General features: G+C 48.8%; 1 protein-coding gene across 1 annotated transcript; it reads right to left on the bottom strand.

Annotated features, from left to right (window-relative positions):
* Window positions 1-1,449: 1,449 nt before the first annotated feature.
* On the bottom strand, window positions 1,450-8,941 carry SNX12 (sorting nexin 12). Its single transcript, XM_036740240.1, has 5 exons — window positions 8,751-8,941; window positions 4,154-4,249; window positions 3,581-3,705; window positions 3,094-3,184; window positions 1,450-2,995 (listed from the first exon to the last, which is right to left on the bottom strand). The coding sequence occupies exons 1-5, from the start codon at window positions 8,913-8,915 to the stop codon at window positions 2,861-2,863; spliced, it is 612 nt and encodes a 203-aa protein (XP_036596135.1). The 5' UTR covers window positions 8,916-8,941; the 3' UTR covers window positions 1,450-2,860.
* Window positions 8,942-14,649: the final 5,708 nt, after the last annotated feature.

Consider the following 14,649-nt stretch of genomic DNA (forward strand, 5'->3'; position numbering starts at 1 on the left):
TATCTCACTGAAGTGACAAAGCAACCCTGCGTGGGTCTTTATAGCTGAGGAAAGAAACTGCACCTCAGAAAGGGGAAGTAATTAGCTTATGGTGGCAGCACTTGTGACAGACAAAGGCAGGATCTGAACTCAGGTCTCTTCCGCTCCCTCCTTTATACTGCTCTGCCCTTCAGCCTCCTTCCAAAGCTTGGCCTCTTCATCTCAAAGTCCTTTCCAGTGTCCAATTCCTGCTCTAAGAAAGGCAACACGGTAAAACAGATTCAACTTGGAGTTGACTCTTGTCAGGTTCAGAGTCTCCCTCAAATACTTACTAACTGGGTGACCCTGGCAAGTCACTTCATCTCAGTTTCCTCAACTGTAAAGTGGACTCAATGAGATCTAAGGTCCTGCCTGGCTCAGAACTTAGGATCCTATGAAACTTCCACATTTCAATCTTTCCGGCTTCTAGGACCTAAAATCCCACTCATAAGAAGATGATTCTCAACTCAACTTTGCGGCTATCTAGGCAGAATGGGCCTCAGGGAGCACCTAGTGCATCATACACACAAAGAATGTCCCTGTAAGCGGCCATCCAGCTTCCACTCAGACCCCCTAGCCCTAACCTTAACCCTCATGCTAGCCTGAGACAGCCCATTCCACATCTGGGAAGCTCCAAATGGTAGAAGTTTTTCTTCATGTTGACATTGCAACTCCTACCCCACTACTTCCAGAGAAGACCTCTGGCACCAAGCATAAATCTAATCCCTCTTCTACGTGACAGGCCTTCATATAGCCCCACACCAAGTCTTCTTTCCATCCCTAATTCCTGCCAAGGATATATAAGCATTAACAGGTTAGTCACAGGCCCACCAATCACCATGCAAACACCCCAAAGTCACACTGACAGGCAGAGAACAGCACTTGTGTCTTCTCCTTCCAAGCCCTGCCCACCCCACACTAAATATCCTGTCCTAAGAGATCTTCCTTCCTTGACTTCCTCACCATCTGTCTGGAATGAGGCCTCACCTTGCTTACTAGCTGTTCTGACAAAGACGTGTCGGGCCTTTCTTTCAAGCTGCCAAGCTCACTTCATTCAAAACCCTCCCCCCAAATACCACCTTTTGCAAGTCTCAACTGAATGCCCCTGTTCTGTTTGCCTTCTCACTATTGTTTGCATGGAGTCTATCTCCCCCAACAAAAACCAATTCCCTCACTTACATTTTAAATTAGCACGAATCCCCCACCCCCACTCCTCCAAAAAAGAGCCCAATTTGCCAAGGACGGTCCACAGCATAAACTGAGCCTCTTCTCAGCAGCAGACGCTACTGCACTAGTGGCAGGTATGAAAAGAGCGTGTGAACTTGTTTATGGCTTGCTAGGGCACGGGGCATTTACAAATCCAAATTCTGACTTGCTGTGAGTCCCCTTCCCATAGGGCTCCCCAAAACAAAACAGGAGGGGGAAACAGGCTTGCTTCACAGTGGTTTAATATGAACAGAAGTTCGATATGACATTGTCTGACAGAAGATTGAAGAGTTTTGCTGAATGAAAGCCCCAAATTAGGATATATACACAGCAGAGATGGGGCGTCAGACTCTCAGCACTTGTGCATGCTGAAGGAATGTCTTAAAAAATACAGAAGAGAAGCTAGAGCTCAAAAAAGGAAGCAGGTATTTCAACAACAACCACATTAGCAAGGTGAGCAAGGGAACAGAGCCTCTCTGGGAGCTGCTCCTGGGCACAGCCTCAACAGCTCAAGCTGACCTCTGGCCTGGGGCCCAGCTCCAAATCCCAGGCCAGTACCCAATCCACCCCCTCCCAGATCAGGCTACTCATCCCTTCCCCCAACATCCTACTATGATGGGGAGCCTAGGTCTTGTGAAGGGGTGGGCAAAGGCTCTCCTGTTGATGCTTCCTACTCGACTGCCCTGGCCAGAAAACAGGCCACCTCCCAGCCCAAAGCCCAGGATAGCTCCTAGCCCTAAGAACCTGCTTCGTACTAAAAGCTAGGGCAACTCCCAGCCAGCTGCTGTCCCTGGCCCAGCTTCTAGAGAAACCACTGGTGGTCCCTGAAGAGACAGGTACAGAAAGCTCAATGACCCTGTGACCAAAGTGGGGGAGGGGAGGACAATTCTTCACCCTCAGCCCCGTTTACCCAGCTCAAAGTGCTTGCCAGAAGTCAGACTACATTATTAGTTCAAGTAGCCCTGCCCTTTGGGAACAAAAGTGGCGTGAGATTTCCAGGAGGAAGGAGAATGGGATGGAGTGCTTTCTGGCCACTGGGAGCTTCCCGAGACAAGAAACCATTCTCAGTCTGCACCATCACCCAATAGGGAAGTTCCTCCGAGACAGCCCACCCTGGCAGTAAGATTTCAGGAAGAGCTGCTGACCCCCATTGGTCAACTAAGGGTGGACAGCAACAAGCCAGCCAAGCAGAGGAAGCAGCTAGGGGCCTGGAGAGTGGGAGAAAGCCAATGGGAGCCCCTCTGCTTCCCCAGAAGTTCCTTGTGACTCTGAGACAGCAAATCCACAAACCTGGATGCTTAGCTTCTGGGCTGATGACTGCCCCAGACAGTAACATAAGAGGGAGGAAGGGAATCAAGAAAATGTAGAGAGAACTGGGGGTGGAATAGAGAAAACTGGGAGAGCCCATGAGAGTCTACCATCCCACAACAGGGCAAAAGGAAGGTTCCATGCAGGTAGAAGGGGCAGGGTTGCTCCCTGCTCAGAGTTCCAGGTTGAACTTTGGAGTGGGGAACCTCCCTTAGACTCACAGCAGCGCTGACCTGTTTGGCCAAGTGCCGGACCCCCAGGCTAGACTTATTGCCCGAGAGGAAGCCCAAGCAAGTGCCTTTTAGTCCAATTCCTGAACCCTTCCCCCCTAAAAGCTCAGGACCTCTGCCCGCAGCTTCCCACCTCTCCTTAGAGAGGAGGATCTTAGAAGAGTGCCCACAGTGTGGCCAAGTGCCAGGGAGAACGATGGCAGACAGACAGTCAGGCCGGGGGACGACAGCCACTGCAGATCAAGAGAGAGAGAGGCTTAGTGTAAAAATCAGTGTCATTTTGCCAGGAAGGCGGAGGGCAGGCAGCCAGAGGGCTTTCCTATTGGCGCACCTTCCCTGGGACGTAGTTCCTGTCGATTGTCTCCTCCTGCAGGAACATGTGTAGGCAGCGCTCATTCTGAGCCAATGGGTGCCCGGCGATTCTGTAAGAGAATCAAGATGGCTGATGTCAGTATCGAAGGCCAGAAAGGACCAGAAACAGCAGCAAAGGCAAAGAGCAGGGCCTAGGCCTTACCTGGGCTGCTTCATACAGACCCCCACCAGCTTTACCAGGACCAGTTACAGCTTAGCCTTAGCGCTCTCAGGGGAAACTGGGCAAAATGGTTTCACAGACATGGCCAACACATACCACCTGCAGGGGACTGAGGGATGACAGGGCCCAGAGGTGCGGGATCAATCTTCCCAACTGAAAAAATGGCCCACACTGCCAGTTCAACCTACCCCCCAACTAACACGACAACGTAGCACTCAATATAGAAGATGGGGCAGAGGAAGGGTATGAGAAAGTAGCAGCCAGAGCCCTTAGGACATCAGCTCACTTGTTAATAAACTGTTCCAGGCCCTGCCTCCTCTCCTCGATGAAGGACTCCTCAAAGATGCCTTCGTCTCCTCGGAAGGGGAGCTGCCGCTTCAAGGCTTTCCCAGGCAGCGGTGGCACTACAATCTGTGGGCAGACCCCAAACATCAACCACTGGAGGACACGGAACAATAGATCAGGCAGAGGGCCCACAAGCAGCATCTCAGGAAAGCTAAGAACACAAGCACCCCTAAAAGGGACTAGGGACAATGAGCCAGACAGGCCAGGAGTCTGTTTGGGACATTGTCACGAAGGGACTTCTGTGGGAGGGCAGAGATGCCCCTCATGATATCACATCAAAACATTAGCGACTGGGCTCCAACATCCTTACTGCTCTTTAATAATCCATTTTAGACTGAACATCCACCTTATTTCTCTAACCCTTTCTTAAGTCTATTTGTGCCTGGCTGCACACATCTCTCTTAAAAGGTATTTGTCTAGAGTTAGCCCCGTTGAAGCATCCAGTGGTGCCCACCCTTCCCACTTCCTTTACAGGTTTGGTGTCCACGGAGGCAGGGTAGGGGGTGGGCCACACCTTACTGTCCCGTTCCAGTTCATTCTTTAGCCACTCAAAGTCACTGTAGCGCCGCCGTACACATGACTCCTTCAGCTTGAAGATAGGGAGGTTTGTCTGTAGGGAAAGGAGGAATGAAAGAGGGGAGGAGGAAGGAAGTGTCAGTCCATATCCGCACATATGTCACAACCTTTCAGGCAAGTTCTAACAGAGATGCAGTCTGGTTAGCTCTATGTTCCTGGCTCCCTTCTCAGAGGACCAAAGCAGAAATGCTAACCGTTGTCCAGGCCTGAGCTGGGCTGTACTTGTGCCTTAGACATTCCCTGAATGGAACAAGAATTCAAACTCAAATTCAACAGTTATGCCCTCTCGACCCTATCCCAAAGCCTGCTATCCCTCAATGTTCACTCAACCCCACCTCCTCCAGGCAGCCTCTCCAGACTACTCCTGCAGCCCTCACTGACCTCCTTGGACTTCTGACACTATTCGGACTATACCAAACAATTCAGCCCTTACACAATACAGTACTGAACCATCTTTACTGCTGCGACATGTCATAGCCTTCTCCTCAATTACACTGTAGATGGCAGAGAACATGGCTTCAACTTTGGGGAGCTTTGATGGTGCCTACAGTAGTGATGAAGATGTAGTGAGCATTCAAAAACTAGGTTGGCTGACTGCCGATGCCATGCCCTAGCTAACAGTTTTGCCAAGATTCTCTCCTATTCTGAAAACTTCATGGTCAAGAGCTGTTGGGCAGACCAGTTTTCTATGGATTATTCCACAATACCAACCCGCTCAGTCCTAGATCCTAACCATTCAAAAGGTCCTTGGGGATCCTGAGGGCAGCTATGGCTGAAGAAAGGAAGGAAATAAGCATTTATTAAGCACCTACTGTGTGCCGGGCACTACGCTAAACACTTTACCCATATGATTTCATTTGATCTTCACAATGATGACCCTGAGAAGTAGGTGCTGTTATTATCCTCATGTAACAGTTAGGGAAACTGAGGCAATCCAAGGTGAAGTGATTTGTGTAAGGTCACACAGCTAGTCAGAGTCTGAGGCTGGATCTGCATTCAGGCCTTCCTGATTCCAAGCCTGGCTCTCTGTGCAGTGGCGCCCCTGGCAGGGCACTGGCCCTGGGGAGGAATAGCTAGATGAGATGTCTGTGTTTCCCATCCACCAATTTAGGGCCAAGTGTGGAACTAATTAGAGTCACTTTCTGTCCTTTTTTCCTGGCCCCCAATAGCTGGAACCGGGTATCTAGGAATCTTCCTTCGGGGCTCCCCTTCCTCTTAGCCTGACATGCTTCTAAAAAAGTACTCTGGCGGACTTCATAATAACCTGGAAAGGCTTATATGATCTGATGCTGAGTGAGGGAAGCAGAACCAGGAGAACATAATACACGATTACAGACACACGGTATCTCTGATAACTAACGTTGATAGACTTGGCTCTTCTCAGCAATGCAAGGTTCTAAGACAACTCCAAAAGACTCATGATGGAAAAAGCGATTCACATCCAGAGAAAGAATTAAGGAGTCTGAATGCAGATTGAAGTGGACTATTTGCTCTCTTTTTCTGTTTGTTTGTTTTTTTTTCTGTTTCGTTTCTTCTTTCTTGTGGTTCATTCCATTGGTTATAATTCTTCTTTACAACTTGACCATTGTGAAAATATGTTTAGCATGAAGGTATATGTAGAACCCATGTCAGAATGCATGCCGTCTTGGGGGAGAGGGGGAGAAAATTTGAAACTCAAAAACTTGAGGAACTGAATGTTGTAAACTAAAACTAAAACTAAATAAATCAATTTTAAAAAATAAAAAAGTGCTCTGGGAGCTGTGGGGCTGGAGGTTGCCTTCTCCTGTGTCAGTTTCAGGACCCAGTTATCCAAATGGAGCCTCAGGTCAGCTTGTAGTCACTGAGGTACCATCTCAGGGCAGAGGGAGGCATGTATAAAGGATTATTTTATTATTTTAAACTTTCCTACAAAAAAAGTGTTGTCTTTAACTCACTACCTAGTAACCCTATAAGTAAAAATGACTGAGCGCCTACGCCACCATCCAATTCTTCTCCTAAACCACCTAACTTGAGAAGAGCTGAGAAATTCAGGTAGCTTCCTGAACATTATGGTGCCATGAGAGGTGCCACAGAGGAGAACTAAGAAAAGGACACCCACTGCAAGGAGCCACCAATCACCAGGTAGCATTCTGCAGACTTCCTCTGCCTCAGGAATGACATTTCTCTGCCTCCCAGACTAGTAAAGGAACTGCTGAATAGGAGGCTCACTTCCTCACAGGCCTAATCCAGAAATCAGATGTCAAAAACAAACTCCTATTTTCTGTTTCAGTAGAGACGCTCCTTAAGTGTAACCGCCAGCTGCTCCAGGTACGGATGCTCTCCACAAAAGCCAAGGGCGAGGACAGCCGGAAAGTCCGAGCCCACAAGATAAAGAGCAATTGGCAATTTCCATTCCCTAAAAGTTTGAACCATAGCAACTGTGGTGCTATGCATACCCATGATATGAAGCCTCTGAAGGGCTTCTCCAGACTCTGCACTGCCCCAGGGAAGTTTCTCATAAGAGTATTCAGAATGGACTAGAAAAAAAATGGATTTAATCTGAGTAGACCTGGCTCACCATGTCTTTGGCCTTCCTTTTCTTATCCATAAAATGAGAAGAGAGGACTCAATGGTTTCCAGGACTAAAACCTGTGAACTCAGGATTCCCTCCTGGACCAAATCAGGAGGGATTGTGGCAGAAACATCCAGCTGTTTACAAAAAGGAAGGAAGGAGAAAAAGCCAGTGTCTTTTGAGTCACTTTTCCCAAAGCACCCACCGGTGACCTAAAATCAAATGGCCAGTTAAATTACCCTGTTGCTGCAAAAAAATCCTCCAAAAAAGGTAAGAGTTCAATGATATGAAGAAGGCTTCACAGAACCTGGAGAACAAGTTAGACAGTTACAATGATACTGTAAAGATGAACAACTTTGAATGCCTTAGGAACTTGGATGAACACAATGGAGCTAAACAAAGTCAGAGGGGACTTGTGAGCAAACACACTGCCCCCCTCCAGACGGACAGTTGACAGACTCAGAGGGCAGAATCTTGTTTTGCTTGACTACACATTTTTGTGGGGTTTATTTTCTGGTTTTTTCAATGGGTGGAGAGAGCAAATTTGGAACTGAAAAATAACTAAAAATAAAATAACTATATAGTTACTATGACTATAAATATCTCTAACTATAAAATAACTAAAAATAAAATTGAATTTACAAAATTAAAGAGGGTTTTCGTACCCATGAGCACAAAAAACTGGAAATCACCATTCCATAAACCGAGATCTAAATAAGAGTTTACAGTGTAAGCCCCTCACACTGCAAAGAGTGGGAAGGGATTGATGAAAAGGTAGTGAATAGTAAGCTTTTACACACTGCTTAGCTGTTAGTGTTGGTTTTTTCCAAGTCTAGTCAAGGAGACCCCATAAGGGAGAGTTTCCTTCTCCCAACCAGGGCTAGGACAAAGAGTTATTTACATATCCCCGAAATACTCTTCTCTTTTGAGAATCAAAGCACTCACTAAATCACAGGATGAAAAAAAAAGCCCTTCCCAAGGCCACATCCCAGACTCACTCAAAGCTGTTTCTTATCCCTGGAAAAATGCATCCAATCTCTTTTCAGTCTGATGAGGAACTCAATTTTCCCACCTCCCCTGGTAGGGATGATTCTAAAGTGTAACTTTACTTATTCGCTTCTACTCCTCTCCCTCTGCTTGGTTCTGGAGGGGTCTGGAAAAGCTAGAACTGGGGGATCCCAGTCAATTCGCGAGCTCCCTCAGTACAAAGCCGGCTGCCTGAACCTGGCGAACTAGAAGAGAGAAAGTGCTCCGTGAATCGAGTTCACATGGGGGGGGGGGGGGGACGACTGCCACCTAGTGCGTGAGCCTCAGTTTCCTGACCTCTGAAAAGAGGGGGGCCTGGACTCCTCGATGACCTCTAAATGGATGATCCTCCAGTACCCAAGGTCCTGACCGCTTCAGGACTCTGCTCCTTCTCACGGCTGGGGGAGGGGGCCCGAAGGCCCAAGAAAGGCCTCGGGGAATGGTGTGCACAAAGATGGCGCGGCCCCCAAACTTTCGGGGCTGCGCCCGGGCACCGGGCACCCATCGGCGCGCCGTCGGGGCCCTCCCAAACTCCCTGCCGGCGCCCCCTCCTTTAGCTGTTTCCGGGGGCCCCGCTTTCTCACGCCTTCCCCTCGGGGACCCCAACCTCAGCCCTAAGCTACAGGGCCAAGGGTTCCATCACGGTGGCGGGGGGGCCGGCGGGTTACAAAGGTGCGGCTCGAAGGGCCGACCCGCCGCCATCCCCCGACCCCGGCCCGGGTTCCCTCGCTCGCACGCAGCGGGCGGCGCCCCGGGGCCACCATGCTCGTGCCCGCTCGCCGCGCCCGCGCCCAGAGAAGGGAGAGCAGGGCAGGGCAGGGGGAAGGAGGGACGGTCCCGAGGTCCCTCCTTGCCCCGCCCCTACAGGTGCGCGCGCGCGGGGGGCCGGGGGCGCGCGGGCCCGCTCCCCCTCCCCCTCCCGTCCCCGGGCCCGCACCCCCGGGCCCCGCTCACTCACCCGCATCCGGACCTCGTAGGTGGTGAAGCGCGCTCGGCCCACGCCCACGGTCTGCGGGTTGAAGATGTCGATCTCCAGGAAGTTGCTCGGCGGCCCGTAGGCATCCGTCAGGTCCTGAGGCTTCGAGTTAAGGCGCCGAGTGTCCGCCACCGCCGCGTCCGACATCTTTCCGCACCCGCTCCCAGCGCGCGAGCCCGAGCGGCCCAGCGGGGGGGGGGGGGGGGGGGGTGCGGGGAGAGAGGGGCGGGGGGAGGACAGGAGGGGGCGGGGGGCGGAACGTGGGGGAGTGGGAGGAGATGTGAGGAGGGAGGAGGACGAAGCGAGCCCCGCCCACTCGACTGCCCGACTGCCTGACTGACTGGCCGATCGGCCAACCAATCTGCCCCCTGGGCTCCGGGCTCGGCGACGGCGCGCAAGCTCCGCCCAAGGGCCGGGCCCCGCTCCCTGAATGCCGCTCAGACACCGCCCTACGACCTCTATTAAATAGGCCTTATCCAGAGCGCGGGGCCCCTCCGGGCACATCGCCCCGCTCCGCGGAACCCCCCCCCCCCGCCCAGCACCACTAGCTCCTTGGGAGAGTCCTGCTCAGCCCTGTTTCCCTCCCATCTCCCACCCCAGACTTCGCAACGGGTCGCCCGGGGCAGGCGTGCGCCCCGGAAGCTCGGTTAACTCTGCTCGGTCACTGACTCTTGGTCACTGACAGAGCCGAGCGCCGAGGCTTCGGGAGAGCCAGGGACTTGGCCAAGGTCACGTAGGTGACCGGCACGCTCCCACCCCACCTCCAGCACAGGTCCACCAGAGTCCGCTGATTCTCGTGGCGCCCCGCCCCCGCCCACCCACACCGCTGGACCTACGCGCTTTGTCTGAGCGCCTACTGCGTGCTAGTCTAAGTGCACTGCCTGGAGGCTGTGGAGACCTAGGAAGGAGCGACGTCCCCTGCTACTGAACCACCAGCGGGACCAGTAAAACCCGTAGGGGGCATGGGCCGGGTGTTTGCCCCTCTTTGGATCCCCGTCGCTTAGTTCAGTGCCTGGCACACAGTAGGCACCTTAACAATGTTGATGGGCTGACTATTCCCGAAGTGTTTAGGTTACTCCATTTCTTTTGAGTGCAGAAGACCCAGCCCCTGCCCCCCATGCCAAGGGCCATCCAGCTGGGAGAGGCTGTGGGCCAGCCTGCGGGCTGCCTGTGAAGGGCAAATTCCCCACAAAGTTCAGAATTCATTTGTGGAGCGCCCGACTGGTTCGTGCGAGTCTCGGGGCTTACCCCCTACTTGCTGTGTGACCTTGGCTGGGTTACTTTCTGCCTTTGCTCTTCTGTTTGCAGGGAACTTGTGGGTGGGCTGCCGCGTAGGATTGCAGTGAGTCTTTAAAAAAGATAATATATTATAATGCAATTTGAGAACTTGACATCACTCTAGGGAGGTCAGTTTGCAGTTAAAGAGAGAGTTAGATTAAAACAAAACAACCCTTTGTGAGGGCTCTTCCAGCCCTGGGGACAAGCCTGGAAGGGGTGCTCCCCCTAGTAGAGGGCTAAGTACCCGTCCCTTCTCCCAATATTTGCTCCGTTGTGGCAAGGGAAAGTTTTTTCACTTGATAAGGCCTGGAAGAGCTACGATTGCAAACGAGGCTTAAAATGTAAATACAATGCCCCAAGGAAGTTAGTGGTAAAAAGACAGATTCCCCCAATAAACATCCAAATATTTGTGTCAGCGTTCGTGGAATAGCAACAAACTAGGAACCTGGTAGTTCCAAGCTAGGTGGCTTCGGATTGAACTTGTAGTCCAGAACGCCTGGTTCAAATCTTACAGCAGAGAAGTGACAGTGCTCTGACCCTGTTTGCCTCAGTATCCTCGTCGGTAAAATGGGGGTCATCATTTGAGATGGTATTTGCAAAGAGCTGAGCACAGTGCCTGGCTATAGTAGGTACTATAGAAACACTAGTTAGCTACTATTATGGGTGAGAATGCTCCAAATCATTAATGATTAGAGAAATGCAAATGAAAATAGCTTCAAGGTTCCCCTCCTACCTGTCAGATTGGCACAGATGCCCGAAAAGGGAAAATGATAAATGTTGGAGCAGCTGTAGGAAAACAGGCACATTGGAATGAACTGTGGTCAGAGCTGTAACCACTCTACAAAGTAATTTGGCACTAGGTCCCCAAACACTAAACTGCCGAAAACCACTACTAGGGCTCTATCCTCTAACGAGCAACGGAAAAGAAGCAGGACCATCTGGAGAGAAATAGTTCTAGGGTTAGAGCTAAATACTAAAGGGGCTGCCCGTCAGTTGTCGAATGGCTAAACAGATTATGGTATATGATTGAAAGAAAACATCATTATGCCCTTAGAAATGGCAAAAAGTGCGATTTTAGAGAAACCTGGGGAGATTTGTCTGGTATGAACTGCTGCAGAATGAAGTGAGCAGAACCAGGAGAACAATTTATACAGTAACAACATTGCCAAGACAAACAACTTTGAAAGATTTAATGACCAGCCACACTCCATTAGCAGGAAGGATAGAGAAGCACGCTACTCACCTCCTTACGGAGATATAATGGACTCGAGGTGCAGAATGAGATACAAAATACACGTCTGGATGTGACCAATATTTGGATTTGGTTTATCTGACTGTGAATTACAAGGATTTGGATTTGTTGAGGGGGAGGTGTTCTCCCAATGGGGGATGGGGTGAGACAAGTGCTTGTAAATTGGGAAAAAAAAAGTTTTGAAGAGAAAATGTAGCTGATAAAAAAGCAGAAAATATCAAAATTATTTTTAAATAAAATATAAATACAGTCTTCTCTTTCACTGATGCGCATAAAGAACAAAGAATGAATGAACACATATTAAGTACCTCCAGTGTACCAAGAATTGTGTTAGGCTCTAGGGATACAAAGACAAAAGCGAGGTAGTCCCTGTCCTCAAGGAGCTTATATTCTTTTTTTAAAAAGCTTTATTGATTTTTAACATTCTTTTTATTTCAGTTTGAGTTTTAAATTCTCTCCTTCCCTTCTGCCCCTCCCCCATAGAAAGGGCAAGCAATATAGCAATTTATACACGTGAAGTCATGTCAAACATTTCCATAGTAGCCATACTGCAAAAAAAAAAGCAAGAAAAAATGATAAAAATATGGTTGAGTCTACACACTCTGAGTTCATTAGTTCTTTACCAGGAGGTTGATGGTATTTTTTCACCGTGCGTCCTTTGGAATTGTCTTGGATCATTGTATCGATCAGCTAAGTCATAGTTGGTCGTTGTTACAATACTGCTGTTACTGTGTACAGTGTTTTCCTGGTTCCGCTCACCTCATTTTTCATCAGTTCACATAAGTGTTCCCAGGTTTTTCTGAAACCATCCTACTCATCGTTTCTTGTAGTATTCCTTCACAATCATATGCCACACCTTGTTCAGCCATTCCCCGACCGATGGGCATCCTCTCAATTTCCAATTCTTTGCCACCACAAAAAGAGCTGCTAGAAATAATTTTATACATATGGATCCTTTTCCCTTTTCTTTGATCTCTTTGGGATACGACCTAGAAGTGGTCTTGCTAGGTCTAAGGTTATGCACAGTTTCATAGCCCTTTGAGGGAACCTAGGTGTCAAAGGGGATAGAGAAATGGGCTTCGAATCAGGAACACTCATCTTACTGAGTTAAAATCTGGCCCCAGATACTTACTAGCTGTGTGACCTTGGGCAAGTCACTTAATCCTGTTTGCCTCAGTTTCCTCACCTGTAAAATAAGCTGGAAAACGAAATGGCAAAGCACTCCAGTATCTTTGCCAAGAAAACCCAAATGGGGTCACTAAGGGTCGGACATGACTGACAGCGACTCAACAACAAAAACAACAAAAGCCCCTTGGACCTAATTCCGAATCATTCTCCGGAACACGGACCAACTCACAACTCCACCAGCAGTGTATTAGTGTCCCAATTTTTCCACATCCCCTCTAGCATTTGTCATTTTCCTTTTCTGTCATGTTACCCAGTCTGATAGGCTACCTCAGAGCTGTTTTAATTTGCATTTCTCTAATCAACAGTGATTTAGAGCATTTTTTCACATACTGATAGTTTTGATTTCTTCTTCTGAAAATTGCCTGTTCATATCCTTTGACCATTTATCAATTCGGAAATGGCTCTTAGTTTTATAAATTTAACTCCGTTCCCTGTATAGTTGAGAAGTGAGGCCTTTATCGGAGAAACTTGATGTGAAATTTCCTCCCAAGTTTACTGCTTTCCTCCTAATTTTGGCTGCATGGGTTTTGTTTGTGCAAAACCTTTTTAATTTCATGTTACCAAAATTATCCATTTTACTTCCCATGATTCTCTCTGTCTCCTATTTGGTCATAAACTTCTCTAATCCATAGAACCGACAGGTAAATTTTTCCATGGATATAAAGGAGACCCAAAGGGGCAACCGATTGTCAGGCCCAGTCCAGAAGCAAGGGTAACATCGTTTGTTGTTCCCATAGCTAGAGCAAGAATCATGGGGCTGGAGTTGGGGGATGATCTAGGTATTTCAATGTTCAGATGGCAAATACACGCACCCTGGGTAAGCCCTGGTTTTCTGGTGGACGGTATACAAAGCATGGTCTGGCACGATAAAAAGTGAGTTACGGAAATTTTCACTCATTCATTCACCCACTAATTAGGTCAACTCAGCCCCAGGATGGCATTTCTAGATTAACAACTCCCTGAAGTAGTAGGATACTGATATCAGGAGTACTAAGAAGGTGCTCGAGTGAGGGGAAAGAACCAAGCCTAGTGGATTTTGGAGGGACTCGACCGGGCCATCAGTGCCAGTTGGGACCTTTTTCTTGGTGTTGACAGAACCAGAGCTCCAGGATCACCAGGTCATCATTGGCAAGGAACAGCCCTACTGTGTTCCTCAGACAGATCTAAGGTCATCTTACCTTCCTGTTCTTAAAAATGATTGGGGGAGATTTCACAATTGCCCTTTCTGTGTTATACAAATCTTATTAACAGAGAGTTCATCCTCCTGTCCCTCCTCAGGATGTGGCAAACTGGGGAGTCCTCTCCTTCTAGGCAGCTAGGTGGTGCCACAGAGCTCTGGACCTGGAGTCAGGAAGACCTGAGTTCAAATACTGGCTCAGACACTTCCTAATTTACTAGCTGTGTGACCCTAGACTAGTCACTACACATCTTTGCTTCAGTTTCCTTAACTGTGAAATGGGGATAATCATAGCATCTACATCTCAGGGTTGTTGTGATGATCAAATGAAATAGTATTTGTAAAGTGTCTGGCACAAAGTAGGTACTTAGTAAGCGCTTGTGAAAGAAGACAGTCACCAGTTGTTAAAACTTACACACACACACACACAAAGAGGCATGGAATTCTAGGGGTACTATAGTGCTTGCCTCATCTAATAGGGGCTGGGTGGATGCCCCTAAGCAAGTCCTCAGCTCTCAGTGCCTTGGGCAGCTCAAGGACAGATGAGCACTGGAGCTGTCTGCTGGGCTTGGCCCAGGAACAGTCACTCTGGGTGTTGTCCTTTGGCATTGTCTTTGATCTGGGACTAGATTAGAGCAGGGCCTCATAACTGAGGGGCCAGGCACTTTAAAAAAAGCATATTTTGATAACTATTTTCCAATATAGTTGGTTTCCTTTGTAATCCTATGTATTTTATTTTATTTTATGTTTTCAAAAACCTGAGAAGAGAGTCCATGATATAGCAAAGGTTAACTCCTTATAGTCCCTTTATTTTACAGATGTAGAAACTGAGGCACAGAAAAGCAATGGCTTCTTCCCCATGTAGTTCGTAAGTGGCAGACTTAATCCTAGGTCTTCTGACTCCAGAAGCCTATGGGTCTTACATGACTCCACTTGGCCCTCCAAGAACCTGTGTGACATCCCACATCATTCATCATTTTCTCTGC

The sequence above is a fragment of the Trichosurus vulpecula genome, chromosome X (assembly GCF_011100635.1).
Source record: "Trichosurus vulpecula isolate mTriVul1 chromosome X, mTriVul1.pri, whole genome shotgun sequence".
Lineage (NCBI taxonomy): Eukaryota > Metazoa > Chordata > Mammalia > Diprotodontia > Phalangeridae > Trichosurus > Trichosurus vulpecula.